The 19,988-nt window shown below is 34.4% G+C and overlaps 1 protein-coding gene across 1 annotated transcript in view; it reads right to left on the minus strand.

The window, feature by feature from the left end:
- Positions 1-17,627, minus strand: part of LOC143245667 (uncharacterized) — a 48,039-nt gene extending 30,412 nt beyond the window's left edge. The window contains exons 1-5 of the mRNA XM_076492016.1: positions 17,412-17,627; positions 15,099-15,160; positions 9,398-9,520; positions 5,444-5,696; positions 1,813-1,882 (exon numbers count right to left, since the gene is read on the minus strand). Coding sequence (XP_076348131.1) covers positions 1,813-1,882; positions 5,444-5,696; positions 9,398-9,520; positions 15,099-15,160; positions 17,412-17,495 — 592 coding nt within the window. The 5' untranslated portion in view covers positions 17,496-17,627. The remainder of the gene's footprint in view (positions 1-1,812; positions 1,883-5,443; positions 5,697-9,397; positions 9,521-15,098; positions 15,161-17,411) is intronic.
- Positions 17,628-19,988: the final 2,361 nt, after the last annotated feature.

Genomic DNA, 19,988 nt, shown 5'->3' on the forward strand with positions numbered 1-19,988 from the left:
ACAAGCAATAAAACCTGGCTTTTAGTGATTTAAACCTCATGTTCTACTGCTGAGCCGCTGTGGAATTTAACATGTTTAGAAATAATTTGCTTAATATCTTAATGATTAACTCTGTAGCTCATAGTTTTTAAACTAACGTACTTTAATAATAAACGAGCTGATTCCCAGTGGGTCAGCTGTAGGTTTAGGGACTTACAATGCTACATTTATAGGTTTGATGCTTCGTGGTCATTAAATAACTTACTGTGAAGCTTTTAATTACAGAACAACAACAAACAAACAAGAGTGTTTGTTTTTGAAATTCGCACAAAGCTACTCGAGGGCTATCTGTGCTAGCCGTCCATAATTTAGAAGTGTAAGACTAGAGGGAAGGCAGCTAGTCATCACCACCCACCACCAACTCTTGGGCTACTTTTTTACCAACGAATAGTGGGATTGACCGTAACGTTATAACACCCCACGTCTGAAAGGATGAGCATGTTTGGTGTGACGGGGATTCGAACCCACGACCCTCAGATTACGAGTCGCACGCCTTAACGCGCTTGGTCATGCAGGGCCTCAAACAAGAGTGTGTTGGGACAAATGTTTAATGTACTCGGACTGTTAATCCGGTGGACTCGTGGTTTTTGTTCTGATGCCAAAAATCAAAACAAATAACTGCTCTGTATTCAGGATTATTAGTGCATTATAAGTGCCAAGATCAAATACAATTATTCAGATAAAGTCTGAGATTTCGACAACAACGTCATGCCTCAGAGAGATTTATAACGGTGATTTTGGTTAAACATGTAGTTTGATATAATTAAATCCCCCAGTTGGAGAGCTGTAACTTTAAGGACTTACAACTGTAAAGTCCAAATTCAATTCCCTGTTATAGATGTTGCAGATAGTCCAATGTAGCAGACATAAATAACTTTAGGTTTGGTGGTTTTGTGAACTTGTACTGAATCTTGTCTTTATGCTACACTTTCCTATACTTAAGATAAATCAAAATAAGAATTTAAATATTAAGAAGTGATAAATAGATACGAAAGTAGTGAAAATATAAGTGTCAATCTAAAGAAAAAGGTCATAATGAAGACAAAAAGCTCAAATCAAGGAAGAGCCCGGCAAACATGTGCTATCTGTGCTAGCCGTCCCTAATTTAGTAGTGTAAGACTAGAGGGAAGGCAACTAGTCATCACCACCCACTGCCAACTCTTGGGCTACTCTTTTACCAAGGAATAGTGGGATTGACCATTACATTATAACGCCCCCACGGCTGAAAGGGCTAGCATGTTTGGCGCGACGGGGATGCGGACCCGCAAACCCTCAGGTTACGAGTCGCACGCCTTAACACGTTTGGCCATGCCGGGCCAGGAAAGACGTGAAAGGAAGTTAAAAAAAAACAAGAAAATTAAATTCATAAAATAAGAGTTCTAGCCCAAAATTTAGGAGAATAAAAAAGATAAAAATATATTAAAATGAAATAAAAATGAGTTTATTTAAAATCAGCGTGAAAGAATACCTAATATAATTGTTAATGATATTTCCAATACATACTGCTAAAAAAAATTTAAAGGAGCAAATACATATTTCAGTATAATTTTGTCATAACTAAATTTATGCGTGAAAAACATATCAATTCGTCTTCAAGTGTATTAAAGTTTGCGAGTGAAGTTTGAAGCAACTCAAACAAAACTCACCTCACTCAAGGAAAATACTACTCAAGGTACCCTAAACAAGGTTGTTGCGTGAAACTATGCATTCTTCATTAATTTTCGAAACAAACACCAACATGAATCTTTCGCGGCTCGTTTTGTCAGTGTGTACCTTCGTCTTCTGCACCCAAGCAGTCAGGCGCCATCTGACAGAAAATGAGATGGTGAGGGCGGTCCAGATGCTGGAGGATGGCCAGACCCAAAGGAGGGTAGCACAGCACGTCGGTGTATCACCAAGCGTCATCAAGTGACTTTGGCAATGCTACCAGGAGACGAACTCTTATGGCAGGAGACCAGGTCAAGGCCGTGAGGTTAGCTACGGCTCGACCACTATGAAATGACCGTCATCTTTCCACTGGAACCAGTATGTCGACCCAAACAGTTCGCAATCGTCTGCACGAAGGGCGCCTTAGGGTCACACGGCCTGCAAGAGGCGTTATTCTGACAGCGCGACCCGTGCAGCCAGGCAGGCGTATGCTTGGGTGGCCACACGAAATTACTCATACTCTACGGGGATGCTCTTAACGCACGACAGTATAGAGACGAAATTCTGGAACCCATTGTAAGACTTTTTGTTGGTGCTGCCGGCGACGGGTTCATTCTTATGGTGGTTAACGCGCGAGCCCACGTCGCCAGACTGTATGGACTTCCTTGACGAGGAAGGTATAGAGACTTTTGAGTGGCCCGCCAAATCTCCAGATTTAAATCCAATTGAACATTGTTGGTGTATGTTGTCGAGACGTGTTAGTGATCACCAACGCCCTCCTCAGAATGTACAGGAACTCCGACAAACCCTGGTAGACGAGTGGGCTACCATACCAAAAGATAACATTGATAGACTGATTCAAAGTGTGCCAAATCGGTGTCAGAAGTGTGTCACAGTCCGTGGAGGTCACATTAGATATTGAATGTTTAAAACATTTCTTGAGTAAACGCAAGGAAACTATTTAAAGTATTTTTATATGAGATATCAGTTTTGGTAATATTGGTCATTTAAAAAAATTATTTCTCCATATTTTACCGTTCATCACGCATTAAAAAATGACCCAGATGGAACTGAAATGAAGTAAATTACCTAAAAAAATTAAAATTATTATCACATTTGGAACACTGAGATAAATTACATAATAAAACGTACTTGTTCAATTAATATTTTGAGCAGTTTATATTATGAACTATATACGGTGTGTCTACGGATTTACAACGCTAAAATCAGGTGTTCGATTCCCTACGATGGGTTCAGCAGATAGCCCGATGTGGCTTTGCTATAAGAAAAACACACACACACTTGATGCAAATCCGGTATTTGTGAAAAAAATTTAACTGGTGGTTCTTGCTCAAACCAAAAAGATTCTCTGGACTATACAAAATTATTAAAATCATGGCCTGAGATCTTGTTTAATAAAATTACAGTAAAGGTACATTTACCATAAATTATAACTCATCAGAAGTAATGGCGATAAGCGGTGTTGGGATAGAAATCCGAATAGTAAAAATTGAATAAAAAAATGGAGGTTTTGACATTAATATATTTGAAAGAATTCTAAGCAAACAGTAATCTAATATTTGAGAACTAACAATATCGGGAGAATCTAAGGAATAAAATAGATGAATCTGCAGACTTATTATACAACAATAAATTCATATAATATATTTATCTGAAACTACACTAAATCCGTAAACAGTTATTATTACTCAAGAACTGAGTGTTAAATGGTGTTTACAAGAAATAAAAATACAAAATCTGAAAAAGATTATTAGCAACGACATAGTGATTTGTAGAATGGCTGCCAATTTTTTTCAAGTTAAATAGCTTAATCTCTCGATATATTTGAAATCTAATTACAGCCGTGGCTATTTAGAATCCTATTTGATCTTATTTCAGTGAAAAATGTTACTACTGAGATATATTTAAGATGTACGTGATTTACGTAACGTATCACGTATTCATTTTATGTTTCGAAATAGTAAAAAACAGCTGTTATAAAGACAGCTATGAAAGTGACAATGCAACTGCAGACAATGAAACAACTCCTTTAAACTTAAAAACTAGTTTCTGAGCCATTTTTGTAACAAAGAATAAGCAGTTTGCTATATGAAAAGGTATCCCTAGAGAAATGTAATAACACAAGTTTATGTTTAATCTAGAATTTTCAGGTACTTTGTTTGTTTTTTGAATTTCAAACAAAGCTACTCGAGGGCTATCTGTGCTAGCCGTTCCTAATTTTGCAGTGTAAGACTAGAGGGAAGGCAGCTAGTCATCACCACCCACCGCCAATTCTTGGGCTACTCTTTTACCAACGAATAGTTGGATTGATCGTAACATTATAACGCTCCCACGGCTGAAAGGACGAGCATGTTTGGTGTGAAAACATTCGAACTCGCGACCCTTAGATTACGAATCGAGTGTTCTAACCACCTGGCCATGCCGGGAAAAGTAGTAAAATAGCACCTCTATTATAATATAAATACATATATTAATATTTTATAGAGAGTTCATACAAACTTCCATTGAAATGTGCTTCTTGATAGGAAGATGTAAAGGTAAGTAATTTATATAGTCTTCAGATAATTAATACAAAATAAATGTATCAGGTTTCATACCAAATTCCTATATAAACACAAAGCAGTGTTAATGCCAAATTTAAATGTTAGGTTAAAACGTTGACATGTAAATATGAACATAACGGTAATTATGATAAAAGATATGAATTTGAAAGTTACTAATAATTAAATAAAATAAATTAAAGAAATATAAAAATCATGTTTCTCCTTGTAACTGTATTTAGATAATATTATTTAAAGCATTACAGGTATGAAAGCTTTATATTTTAGAAATGATTCATCGTAAGTATTTCAGGAGTTTAAAGTTTATTTATTTTTGTATATTTTACATTTTTACCTTATTTATGATAATATTTTGTCTATACTTATTTTAAATATTTTAACTTGTCATTATCGTTTATATTAATATTTTATTTATCATATATGCATTTTGTTTCATTATATTATGGTTACTTAATTAATTATCTTTTTTAAAGAAGTTTTAAATTGAAATTCATGGCTTTTCCTTACCTCCTTGTCGTAGTCATTAAATTATAAATTGTTCGTGGTAAATACATCACAAATGCCTAAAACAAAATATGTTATTTGAATGGTGACTACTATCAGTAAATCTCTATTTAGTCAGAAAAGGGATGACGGTAGGCCCTTTTATTTTTCTAGTCTATCATAGCTATATGGAAATAACCTTACCTTTGGAGTCATGTGAAATTAAACAGAATACAGTTTACCAGTAATCTGTAGATCACATGCAGAGTTTGGAAACTAAGGTATTTACCTAGTCTCTCATGAAACACGACTCAAGCCACACATTTTATTTCAAAGTTAATTTAGGTATATAATTTACTTAACCTAGCTTGAACAAAGTCCATTTAACACCCTCTTCATTTTCCTAGGTTTTCACTCGTAAAATACAGATCAAGCAAGACAACAAACACGGTAACCATTTAAAACACTTAAGTTATCACATAACAATCATCTTTCTCAAATACATTTTGAGGAGCGACTAGGTCTTTCGATAAATGGCTGTAGTCTCTGATGCAACCACTTCTATATGCATCAAAAAAAAGAAAAGCTGCTTAATAGAGATTTCAAAATTAAACACCTCAACAGTAACTACAACTATATTATTACTAGAAGCTTAGCCTAACGTATATTAAACAGTAACAATTTTTCATTACCAGCATTTTCTCTACCACAGTTAAGGAGAGAACGTGTTTTATGCCATAATCTTCTTCTGCTCGCTGAAACCCTTTCGTTACTAGTTCGAGAACCTTTCTGTAGGTTACTCTTTCAGTACCGAAGAGATCATCGCTGGTATTCATGTTGGCCAAGTTTGCAGGTCGATAATGGACCTCACTGTATACCACGCCTTCGCTGGCCTGTTGTTCAGCCATCTCGTAAGCTATACGTTCAATAGCTGTGCAGTTTCCTCTGAAGGATTACACAAAGTTGTTTTATTATGTTCCATGTTTCATAAATTATAATATTGAAAAATAATTACATTCTATACATAAAAGAAGCACCTTTTTATGACTACTCTATGTAATATAAATTTTGTTCCTGGATAGTATGTGCTATTTCTTAATTGCTTATGTTGTAAAAGTACAGGAAATGGCCATTATTCCCTTCAAGCTTTGCTTTTGTGACCTGGATAATGAAATTTAGAAATTAACCTATTTTTTATGTAAAAACGGGCAAATTTGCACATTTTCATTCACATAACGTCTGAATAAAACAACATATGAATCAAGATTTACATGTATTTATACTAAAGTTATACAAAATGTTTAGAAGTGAGTAGTTTTTCGAGATTTGCGACTGTCATGTAAATCACTTTCACGTATCAGTCCCCAAATATAGTCTCCCATCATGTTTTCGTTATACGCCCCTTGGTAGCGGCGTTCAAAGACCAGTATATCATGGTGGAAGCGCTCGCCTAGCTCCTCTGAGTTTGCTCTCATGTTCTCCATGAATTTATCAAGATGAGTGTGAAGGATATAAAGTTTCAGTGTCATCCTGCAGCCCATTTTGCCCTTGATCTTCACCAGAGCCTCAACCAGTTTCACATAATTTTCGGTCTTATGATTGCCCGAGAAGCCCCGAACCACTGCGACAAAGTGCCCCAAGCCTTTTTTCCTTCCTATTGAACTTCTTGGGGAATTCTGTGCACTCCAGAATCTCGAAGGTACTTGAAGGTTGCAGACTCCTTATCAAAAGCTGTGACAAATTGTTTCATAAGACACAATTTTATGTGCAATTGTGGGAACAACATCTTCTGGAAGTCCACCAGTGGCTCACACTTGACATTGTGCCTCCCTACAGAGAACTCGGTTCGTTGTGGTCCGTACTTCTTGTTGTAGTGCGCTGCGGTGTCCCTGCTGTCCCAAAGGCAAAGATAACAAAAAAACTTGGTAAAGCCTCCTTGGAAACCCATCAGGAATGCTACCATTTTGAAGTCTCCGATAACCTCCCAGCCATACTCATCATACGTCAAGGTTTCTAGCAAGATTTTGGCGCTGTTTCATTCCTCTTTGAGGTGCACCGAATGAGCCAGGGGAAGAGACGGATACTTATTCCCATTATGGAGCAGCACAGCTTTGCAGCTTCTGGATAAGCTATCAATGAAGAGGCACCGCTCGTTTGGGTTACATACAATTCCAATTGCCTCGCACAAACTGGATACATTGTGGCAGAAGCAGAGCACATCTTGACGAGTGAAGAAGCTTGAAAAATGTCGGTGACGCTTCCTCTGACTTGCGACTTCCACACTTTTATCTAACAAATCTCACTCCTTGAGCTTAGATGTCAAATCAAATGCTCGGCATTCGACTTTGTTAGACCAAGATCTCTGATCAAATCATTGAGGTCTCAATACTAAATCTACCTGGAATGTTCTGGAAAATGGGTAAATTTGTAAATTTCATCACCCAGGTCACAAAAAAAAGTAAAAATTTTGTTACATAGCGCTATTGAGAAATCATTTCAGTAAATTCGTTTTTACAATATAGTCGTAAAACTTAATGAATAATCAACGAAACTGAATTAGTTTTCTATTAAAAATTTAATGTAATTTTTTGTGTATATTATGTTGAGGTGCAGAGAATTTCGAAAACTGTCATCGAATTTAACATACACAAAAGAAACGTCATATTAACAACAAAAGATATTCTTTCATTAACTTGTTATCGGACAGACTCCCAGTAACTGAGTGGCTAATCTAAAATATTATAAAGCTAAAAGCCGGGTTTAGATACTCGTGGTGGGCACATTATAAACAACCCATCGTGTAGGTCTGCACTTAACAACAACAAGTACCACACAGTGTTTCATGTCCTATTCTTTATATTTACTGATGAAGTTCACGACCTTCTCATATCATGTAATCACCGACATTCAACCTTATTACTAGGAAATTTGTTCATAATTCTTTCTAAGAATCAGTGTGTTACTCATAATTAGGTACTTTTGAATCTGGTTTTAGTCAACATAGTGTCAAAAACTGTACTCTGGCCTCAGTGGTGCGTAAGCACGTTTAGTTTACGAATCTTCAGAAGAATGTGACAATAGGCTTAGAATCTTTGAAATTTGCACAGATAACAACATTACCCCAAAGTCTTTTAGACTTACAAAATACGAAGAATAATATGAAAACAAGAAAAGAAAAAAAAATGTTATCTGTGATATGTTTTAGAGTATTTCCAGTATAAAATGTCATCCATCAAGACAGAGACAATAGAGAAGAACACTGTAGAAAGCTCACGATATTAAATGAAGCCACACAAAAAGTTAAAGTGAAAAGTAAAACTTGTTGTATAGATTGATGCAGAGGATTAATAGTTACTTTAATTATAAGCTATACGATCAAATCTAATCAAAATAACGAAATGAATCTTATGGAAATAAAGTTTTCAAAAGGTTACGCAACTGATAATAAAATTACCAAAGACACTGACTCCAGAATAAAACAGAAATACTTTCACTAGTTAAACAACTTACTTTAATAATAATATATTTCCAGTAAAACAAAAGGAATGTCGCCTAATATTATTTTAACAATAATTCCTTCACCCCTCTACAAAAAAAAATTGTAATAGCTAAATAAAAACTGGATTAAAACTGATCCAAAAGTGAAATTGACAATAAACGAAATGGTCACTAAACATAGCATAAGTCACTATTATTTCTGATCCACTCCAGATAAGTCATTTCTTTTCTGTCATTTTGTATATCCATGAATTCACTGGCAGCAAAATAAAAGTGTAGAATTAAGATATGTTTCACGTTTCTTTTCCAAATATAGAATCAAACAGAATTGGTTAATTTGTTCAAATAACTGTCCAAATCTACTCGGGAACTGTCTGCGCTCGCCGAAACTACTTTTGAACTGATTTATTTTACCAGTAGTTCATATCGATGGGGCAATATGTAGATTGGAAAGGCGTTAGAAGTTTAAGAAGAAAAATTATATTATTACACGCATATGTAAATATAGTTTTCTTTCATGATAAGTTATCATAAGACAAAGTGTAAAATATCAATCATAATGTCAATTTGCAGATTGAAATGTAATGAGAAAGAGAGATACATGTAAGAGGTTTTTTTTTATAATTCGTACAAAGTGACACGAGGGATATCTGCTCTAATTATCCCTAATTTAGCAGTAAAAGAATAGTTTGTTTGTTTGCTTTTGAATTTTGCGCAATGTGTATTACACCTGTACGTATATATATATTTACATATGTGTGTTTGTGTGTATTTTTATCGGAATATCAAAAGCGAATACTTACAGACCAGTCAAGTACGCTGGAGAAATCTTGTAACAATAGTCCGAGCCGTTTTGAGCTAGCCCAGGTAAGTAGTAGATCTAACAGTCGCTGTTTAATCAATTTTGGAATTGTTATACATTAAATGTGAGCGATCTCTTTAGAGTATTATTAGTATGTATGTGCATAATATATCGTTATAGAGGTTACTACACATGATTACTAAACTTTAAGCATTTAAAATAAATCGTTTAAGACAAGACAAGAGCTGTGTGTATCACTTGGGTCGTTCATTTTCACACCCTAATGCTCTTCAGTAAGTTATTTTACCTTACGTGATAAACTATTGATGAAAACCTATTTACTCACTTGATTATTGGCAAGTACCAGGCCATTGGTTTTAAGTAGTTAGCCAGAGTACTTGGTTCCTTGGTTACACATTTTTCCTTGAATTCGTCCAGCGTTTTGAAAGGCAGCTTACGGCTACTTTTCCTGGAATATTTACTGGTATAAATAAGTTTCTGTGGAAAGGTTTTATATTTTTACTACAAAATTATGAATTAGTTAGTATGATTCATGTGTCAACAAAGTCTCACAACAATAAGAGAAATAATAAAATTCTCATCTATGTACTTTTGTTCACGCAAAGCTTGAATACCGGTAGTTTCATAAATATTCTATCGTTTATCTTTCACAACATGTATTGATTTTTCAAACTGAAAAGTACTTAATGCGACATGTAGGCGAAAGGGACATATAAAATTCAGAGTAATATTCATCCCTTATTTAGATACACTGCTTATGACGTTTCTTTAAAATAATATTCATCCCTTATTTAGACACACTGCTTATGACGTTTCTTTTAAAATAATATTCATCCCTTATTTAGACACACTGCTTATGACGTTTTTTTAAAATAATATTCATCCCTTATTTAGATACACTGCTTATGACGTTTTTTTTAAAATAATATTCATCCCTTATTTAGATACACTGCTTATGACGTTTCTTTAAAATAATATTCATCCCTTATTTAGATACACTGCTTATGACGTTTTTTTTTAAAATAATATTCATCCCTTATTTAGACACACTGCTTATGACGTTTTTTTTTAAATAATATTCATCCCTTATTTAGACACACTGCTTATGACGTTTTTTTTTAAATAATATTCATCCCTTATTTAGACACACTGCTTATGACGTTTTTTTTTAAATAATATTCATCCCTTATTTAGACACACTGCTTATGACGTTTTTTTTTAAAATAATATTCATCCCTTATTTAGATACACTGCTTATGACGTTTCTTTAAAATAATATTCATCCCTTATTTAGACACACTGCTTATGACGTTTCTTTAAAATAATATTCATCCCTTATTTAGACACACTGCTTATGACGTTTTTTTTTAAATAATATTCATCCCTTATTTAGACACACTGCTTATGACGTTTTTTTAAAATAATATTCATCCCTTATTTAGACACACTGCTTATGACGTTTTTTTAAAATAATATTCATCCCTTATTTAGACACACTGCTTATGACGTTTTTTTTTTAAAATAATATTCATCCCTTATTTAGACACACTGCTTATGACGTTTTTTTAAATAATATTCATCCTTTATTTAGATACACTGCTTATGACGTTTCTTTAAAATAATATTCATCCCTTATTTAGATACACTGCTTATGACGTTTTTTTTTAAGTAATATTCATCCCTTATTTAGACACACTGCTTATGACGTTTCTTTAAAATAATATTCATCCCTTATTTAGACACACTGCTTATGACGTTTCTTTAAAATAATATTCATCCCTTATTTAGACACACTGCTTATGACGTTTGTTTTAAAATCAATATTCATCCCTTATTTAGACACACTGCTTATGATGTTTTTTTTTAAATAATATTCATCCCTTATTTAGACACACTGCTTATGACGTTTTTTCAAAAAATAATATTCATCCCTTATTTAGACACACTGCTTATGACGTTTTTTTTTAAATAATATTCATCCCTTATTTAGACACACTGCTTATGTCGTTTTTTTTAAAATAATATTCATCCCTTATTTAAACACACTGCTTATGACGTTTTTTTTCAAATAATATTCATCCCTTATTTAGACACACTGCTTATGACGTGTTTTTTTTAAATAATATTCATCCCTTATGACACACTGCTTATGACGTTTTTCTTTAAAATAATATTCATCCCTTATTTAGACACACTGCTTATGACGTTTTTCTTTAAAATAATATTCATCCCTTATTTAGACACACTGCTTATGACGTTTTTCTTTAAAATAATATTCATCCCTTATTTAGACACACTGCTTATGACGTTTCTTTAAAATAAGTTAAAATAAAAACTTTCCCTTTTATGTAATTTTATATAATTTAAACTGTTATAGGCTTTAATCAAAATAATATTGTCCTCCACTGGAATAACGGTAAACTAAGGATTTACAAGGCTAAAAAATTATAGGTTCGATTCCCCTCTGGGGATACAGCAGATAACCCGAAGTTGCTTTACCATAAGGAAACACACGCACCCGATTAATATTATTATAATTAAAACCCTATGTTTTCTTGTCTGAGCTTTAGGAATTCAACATTTGTGGGAAAATATATTTCTAAATTTTCTTAAACTTTGTTCCTTCATTGCTGAAAAATCAGATTTCCCGTGAATATTAATAGTAGTTATAACAGTTTATTTGTTTTCTAGTTAAGCACAAAGCTACACAAAGGGCTATCTATGTTATGACTCCAATGGGTATCAAAACCAGGTTTCTAGCGCTGTAAGTCCGAAAGCATATGAAAGTGTATCAGATTATATTATAAGATAAAGAAAACTCTTTGTTTTACTTGTGTTGATAAGATATGTATTGATTGTGACGATTGGTGTCACATTCCTCCACGAAACGTTTTCCACTGGGACAGCGGTAAGTTTTCGGATTCACAATGCTAAAATCAGGGGTTCGATTCTCCTCGTTGGACTCAGCTGATAGCCCGATGTTGCTTCGCTATAGGAAAAACACACACTCGTCCACGAGAAAGTCATTCAACTCGCTTCTAACTCAAGGAAGTGGAAAAAGATGTTTCAGGTGTTGTTCCACAATATACCATACATATTTGATTGGATTCAGGTTGTCATGGTATATGAATAAAGTCAACGTCATGCTCTCAAAACATTGGGGACTATTCGTGCTATATGGAAGAAGACAGTGTCATTTTGATAGACATCTCTCTCTGCAGGACAGAAATAATGTAAAATTGGGTGATGATTATAACTCAGTACTATTAAGTAACGACTGGCATCGACTTTACCTTCTAATGGCATGATTGCACCCAAATCATAACAGGAAAGTGCGCCCTACACCATTACTGAATCGACAAAACACTTCACTGTTGGAACCAAGCATTCAAGACTATAAAGTTCTTCAGGTTGGCGTCATACCTGTACTCATTCACTTATTAAGAACATGGTGAGAAACGATCCATCTGACAATATCACACTTATCCACTGCCTGGTAGTCTGTAGCATGTGCTCTCTGTACCACTAAATGCTCAACCATGAATTTTCAAGTGTAATGAGTGGTTGGTGCATTGTAACCTGAATACGATATCCCATTTTGTGGAGTTCTTGACTGACTGTTTTTAGTGAAACTGGCTGCTTTCACCTCAGGTTGAAATTGTGGTTAATTGGTCTGCGGTTCATCGCTTGTATGACCTTGCAGTTCAATTTAATGCATAGATATCATGATCCTGGAGTATGTGCGTTCACCTCCTGTTGTATTTTGCTGAATATGTTTTTTATTGTCACAGTTCCATAGTGTCATTACCTTAAACACCGTTGTTTGTGAAAGATCAGCAAGTTGAGTTGTCTTGGTCACTAGAGCTCTCTCCAAACATTCTCCAACAATCGGCCTTCTTTCAGAATCATTATGATTATAGGCAACCAGGCCTCTCCAGCGTTTTTATATATGACCCTCTGCATATTAAGATGTTATTTGCTTAATTAATTAAAAGACTAGCCACACCTATGTGGTAGTCGCTGCTTGCATATACTTGTTGCCCCTTATTTACTCAGGTGTTTCCATTTTCTGTCCACTACATGTATTTACACTGTATAACGTTTATTATATATGACAATGATAGTTGGTTGGCTCGAGAGATATTCAAGATTTCACTTAAGAGAAGGAAGGCAAATTCTTACGGTAATCTGTGCGCCGCTAGGTCACTGGAAATACTTGTAGTTTTCCAGAGTGAAATTTCGATAACATGATTCCCTGCCATTGCATCTATACTGCAACTGTATTTCTCACATAACTTATTAACCAGCTATTCGTTAGTAAAATATCCTCGGAGGAATCCCTTCCCACACACACATGGTGTATACACAGTTACGACAGAAAGTGTTCGTACACCTGCGTCGTGAGTACTTTTTTTCCTTATAACTTAAAAAGTATCATGCGTTTATAAATGAAAGTAGAGTATATTATAAATATTTTACTAACACACAACTACATAAAATTTTATGTAAATTGAACGACAAATAAACTGTTTAGAAACAAATAACCAAACATAGGAAAGGCAGAAAGTGTTCGTTCTTCTACTTTAATGGTCAGTTGTGTAGTCTTTCAGGTAAATTACTTGGCGCAATCTCTCTTCATAGCCCTCCATGGTTGTTTGACAGTAATCGAATGGTATTTTCTTCCATTCCTCTTTACAAAAGGCCCCCAACTCTTGCAAGTTTTTCGGATGACGCTGATGAACCCTGGTCTTCAACTCATGCCAAACGTTTTCAATTGGGTTGAGATCGGGTAACTGCGATGTCCACTCCAGAACGCTTATATGGTTTTTTTGTAACCAGGATAGCACATATTTCGATGTGCGCTTAGGGTCGTTGTCGTGCCAGAAGATTCAACCACACCTAAGCCGCAAGTTCCGAGTATCATTTTGATATAAATGCCTAATATATCAACGTACTCTTCTTTTTTCATGACGCGGTGAAGGCTGCCTACAACAGAAGAGCTGAAGGAGCCCCATAGCATGATCAAGACATATCCGTGTTTAACTGTAGAGACAGTGTTCTTTGGAAATTTTCGTTCCCTCTTCTTACAGAAAATATAGCGAACATCATCATGGACGAAAAGCTCGATTTTAGTCTCGACCAAAAATACTCTTCCTATAGGTAAAGGGTTTAACTACATGCTTTCTTGCATACCTCAATCGTGCTTCTAATTGAACAGGCTTTTAAGATGGAGTTCTACGAGAACGACAAATTTGAACCTAGAAGAGCGTAACATGTTCGTAACTGTAGAGATGCTTACTTTAACCACAGTTTTCCTTACCAGTTTCTGTATGTCTTTTCGTGTTAAACGAGGGTTCCTACTAACTTCTCTGAGAACCTTCCTCTTGGTTATCTCAGAAATTTTGGTGGGGCGTCCGGAACGAGGGAGGTTAGCAATTAATCCTGTAAGCTTGAACTTGGCAATTATGCTTTGAATAGTAGATTTAGGCACATTAAGTTATGTAGCAATACCGGAAAGAGACATACGAGACTTGTATTTTACAATAATTCAGTTTTTTAAATCACTGGACAGTTGTTTCCTGTTCGCTATGATGACCGAATACATAATGACGGAGACGACGCTAAATTGCCGGAAGTACAATTTTTGCTGCTAAATTCCAATAATGATTAACCCAGTGTCTAGTTCTGGAATGGTATAATGTAGTTTATTCGCCAAACTAAACAAAATGTTTACGGGAATATCAGTTTTTTCACACGTTCTGAGCCGTACGAACACTTTCTGCTCCTCCTATTTTTGGTTCTTTGTTTATAAACAGTTTATTTGCCGTTTAATTAAATAAAATTTATGTAAATGTGTGTTAGTATAATATTTATAATATATCATATATTATAATATACTCGGGACGCAGGGGTACGAACACTTTCTGTCGTAACTGTAACAACTATCAGTCTACTTTAAATTTAAAAATACAGAATTAGAAACATAGTAATGAGTTGGTAATTAATTGTATAAAATCTGTACTCACTCAGCTATCTCCCATATTGTCAGCGCATGTGATGAGCATTCTAAATGTATATGAAGTTGAACCTAAAAAAAAAACAAAAACATGTTTGTATGTTTATATATATATATAGCTGTATGTTTGCTATTGTATATACACCAAACATATATATATATGTGTGTATGTGAATTTAATGAAAGAAAAAATAACAATTTTAGTTTTAAACCTAAATGATTTCTGAATTTAACTTTAAAAAGAAATACTTACTAAAAACACGTTTAATCGGCTCTGACACTAAATTAAGAAATCAACAAACTTTCTTTTTTTTGAGTCTTGCTTTCTAGATCTTTCATTTAACATTTGGGTAAATAGACTAACAAACCCATAACAATATTAGGTCATAATTTTACTGCTAAGCAATATAATACAAATGCCATTGTTGAAATATCGTTTGGAAGATACAGACACGGACATATATTGAAGATTATATGCACATGAAATAGAAGTGTTATATACTTAAGACAGTTTCCCGCTAGTACAGCGGTAAGTCTACGGATTTACAACGTTAAAATCAGGGGGGGTTCGATTCCTCTCGGTGGACTCAGCAGATAGCCTGAGGTGGCTTCGCTAAATATAAACATACACACACATACTTAAGACAACATGTACGCCAAAAACAACACATCATACTGACTTTGCCATAAAAAATATTGATATGATTTTGGGTTTTACCCTTGATTTAATTGAGCAATAATGCCATGACAAATTACTTTCCACTTAATACATTCGTTTACGATATGTGTAGAACTTGCACACCCACCTGCAATACCTTCAGGTAAAACATACTGTATTTATATTATTATATAATGCATTTATCAATTTAATAGAAAAAGCAAGAAATAACTGCTGAAAGTCACTCATAATTATAAACTATTTGTTTATTTAAAACTAAGTTACACAATGTGCTGTTATGGGGGATAAATCCTGAAGTTTAAAGCTTACTGCTGAGATACAGGGTTAAAATTTCGTGCAAAAACTAACGTTTCAGAATAACATGTATTATCATTCTCATCGGTTGCAATCTTAAATTGGATCATTTTATCGTAACTCCTTATTTTAAAAAAATTCAGTGATCAGTAATGTAAGTTTAATATAATTTCACGTTGAGATTTATTGTCATCAATATTCACTTTCTTAATCTTTGTTTCTTAACCCTAATCTTAAACTACTGAAAAGGTGAAATTATTCAGGCATAAAAAAAAAACAGGAAAAATATTCTTACTAGTGTGTATTTCTCGATTTGAATCTTTCAACAGATTTATTGTTCTGTGATTTAATTTTAATGCAATTTATTCTTTACGGTTTTAGATTGAAGTTTCCGTGATTTGAGAAAAGAAAAGTCTCTGCTAGGACAGTGGCAAGTCTTTGGATTGACAATGCTAAAATAAGGGGTTCGATTCCCTTTACTAGACTTAACAAATAGCCCGATGTGGCTTTGCTATAAGAAAACACTCACACATATTGATAGAGAAAGGCAAATTAATAATGGGCTTCCAACTCCAAAGATTCTATAAAATTGTGAGATTGAAAGTTACATTATAACGCGCCCACAGCTTAAGGGGCAAGCATATTTTGGTGTGACAGGGATTCGAACCCTCGAGAAACACTCAGATTACGATCGAGCTTTCTGACCACCTTGCCAGGCCGGGTCCCCACTTGTTATGATTTTTATATTGTTGATGCCCGAATCAATGAATTATACTTACGCTATTTTTAATGGATACAAAAAGTAAAGAAAGAAACAAACAGAAAATACAAAGTTATTACTATGTTGTTTTAATCTTTGTAATATTCTGTCTTGTAAGAAGAAACATTTGTTAAAAATTATAAACTTAAACGTAAATAGTTGTTTATCAGTTTACAAATAATATAAACATTAATACTTCATTCAACTTTAAAGGAAGCAAACAAAATGGATAAGAACTTATAAACCATGAGACTTCACTGAACTCGTAATCCGAGGGTCACGGGTTCGAATCCCCATCACACCAAACATGCTTGCCATATGGGCGTTATAATGTGATTTTCTATCCCTCTATTCGTTGACAAAAGAGTTGTCGGTGGGTGGTGATGACTAACTGCCTTTCCTCTAGTCTTACACTGCTTAATTAGAGACAGATACTGCAGATAGCCCTCGTGTAGTTTCTCTTGAAATTCAAAACAAACCAAACCCTCTAGTCTTACACTGCTAAATTAGGGACAGCTAGCAAAAGTAGCCCTCGTGTAGCTTTGCGCGAAATTAAAAAAAAACAACCAAAAACAAGCCATGAAACTTACCCGTGAATTGGAAAACTTTGTCTGATAAATTTCGGTTGAACACATATCGGAAAGGCTGTTTGTCTCGGCTTCAATTAAGTTCATCACACAAGTGAAGAATAGGGTAAATATTCTCAGCAAACCCCTTATATATATGTTTATGTGCGTATACTATTTATATATAAGTCACGTGATTTAAACGAGGAACTTTCGCCAATAAGATCCTTCTTCAGTTTTCCTCAAATACTAATCTCGCTGTAAACGAATTTTGTCATTGTTTTAGAGCAGATCTAACAATGGATATATCTGTAAATATACCGGAGAATATTATCAGAACATTACCCCCTGCGAAAAAATCATATATCATGCAATTTATACGCGAATAGTCGAAATAAAAACGAGCACATCTTGCTTACTGTGCAAGTATATTGAAGAGAATAGCCAACACTTGAAATTAAAGATATATCACACAAAATATTTCGCCACACCTATCACAGAGCCATCTGAGGAATACATAATAATACAATCCTAGTTCACGGCTTTGTGGCTAGAAGGAATGGACTTTGTACTTGAAGTATTCTGGCTAGGCATAATGAAGACATGTCGGCAGTGTTAAAATATCGCAATATTACGTAAAGCGGTGTAACATTTGTGACTGAAAAACAGGTGTTCGCTTGCATGGTATTAGTTTTCAACACAAAATAACGGTTTGGCGTTGCCTCAGCTGGTGAAGCTGGTGTTAAAAACCTGAAACAGAAATTATGCTAAATAGATGTACGTTTTCCATTCAGCGTATTACAGTATCCTCACTGTTGAAACAAAAGTATGCTCAAAGAGAAAATAGAGAAATATATATGAATTTAATATTTTAAAGAATTTTATTTACGTCGTAATTCAACATGCCTAGGAAAAGGATTTGATCAAAACAGTTAACGATTGTTTGTTTGAAGTTAAGCACAAATGTTTGGAAGCATCAAGATAGTGTATGTGTAACATTGGTTGAATATTAATCGATTCTTGTTTTAGCTATGATACTTCAATTGAATTTATTCTTTAATTATTTTACGTAGTACAGATGGATCACAGGTGACCCAGTGATTTGCGTGTCGCTCTGTGAATCAAAGAGTAATTCGCTTGTGTCCCTGTTTAGCAATGTCGCACTCAACATTTTGTGGCTGTTGGTGCATTATAAGAATAAGAGCCCATTCCACTATTATGTTAAAGTAGCTCAAGAATGACAAGAATTATGTTGAATAGTTACCTTCCCTATAATCTATAAGTTCCAAATCAGGCCGAATATTGCAAATACCGCTTGTGTAGCTTTGCAGAATATCGAAACAAACGAAAGTAGCTCATATATAGACAAATGGTGCCCTTGTTTTCTTCAAAAAACTGCCAACATACCAAACAGTAAAATCAAAACACTTTGTTAGGTTTAAGGGCATAATAAGTTGTTAATTGAATTGTTTCTATTTAGTTTTCATAACAAATTCGTTATTTCTAAGTGAACTGCTTCAAAAATACATGAATTTAAATTACGATTGTTATTTTTATTACAAAGTCCTTATATTCTTGTCCACTATTAACGCCATTGAACTCACGGCTGATAAGGATATTGTTTATACGAAACACCATGGGATCATATTTTGAAATGATCCCATGGTGTCTCGTATAAACAATATATTTATCAGTTTTGATGTTTAATTATGTAACCATTTTATTAGGCTTAATTCTATGTATCTGAAAAGCCAAAAATACTTCCAAGTTGTTTTTTGCCAAAACGCAGTTGTAATTGGTTTTAGTTAAATAAAGTAATCCTTCTAGTAAGCTGTGCAAAATGTACAAAGAGGTCTGGCCTGCAGTGTTGAAACAACAAATGGTATGGTAGTAAGATTATAAAATACAATTAGGACACAAACTATAGTGCTAAAACGTCAAAGGGCGCTCTAGTAAGTTGTATAAAATACAATTAAGATACAAACTACAGTATGTAAACAGCAAAATATATCTTAAATAGCCACCCCCTACGCTTTACAGGTGGAAGTTGTCATGCCGCTATGACACTTACGGGCAGATGTTACTTGCCACGAGAGGGCGAGCCGTTAGGGCCTCAAAGTTACATGAGAAGTCACGTCGGTGTGATGAGTGCACAGATATATCAACACTGCATTATCTATATAGTAAAATCAAAGTCTTAAAATTTATAATTTTATCTAATTTCCATAATATTGTGTTTTCAATGTTACTTTATAAGTTAGACGTCAAATACTATTTACAAAAGCAGAAGCCTCCCTCCAATCTCACAGCGTTATGTCTGCGGACTCATAGTTCTAAAAAATTGGGGTTCGATACCCGTGGTGGGCAAAGGAAAAATAGCCCATTGTGTAACATTAGTTCCAAACAAATAAAGGCAAACGGTGTTTCAATAGGTGAATAATACTATAATTATTATGTTACTTATGCACATTATTTTCATTTATAAATATTTTCTATTAGATGTATTTTGCAAGGACAGCTGGTGTTACTAGGCGAATTGTGTTACTAAGGTTCTATACGCGGATGGTCTTACGAAGAATAGTGTTGCTAGATTGGATGCGT

Source organism: Tachypleus tridentatus, chromosome 2 (assembly GCF_004210375.1).
Source record: "Tachypleus tridentatus isolate NWPU-2018 chromosome 2, ASM421037v1, whole genome shotgun sequence".
In the NCBI taxonomy this organism is placed as follows: Eukaryota; Metazoa; Arthropoda; class Merostomata; order Xiphosura; family Limulidae; genus Tachypleus; species Tachypleus tridentatus.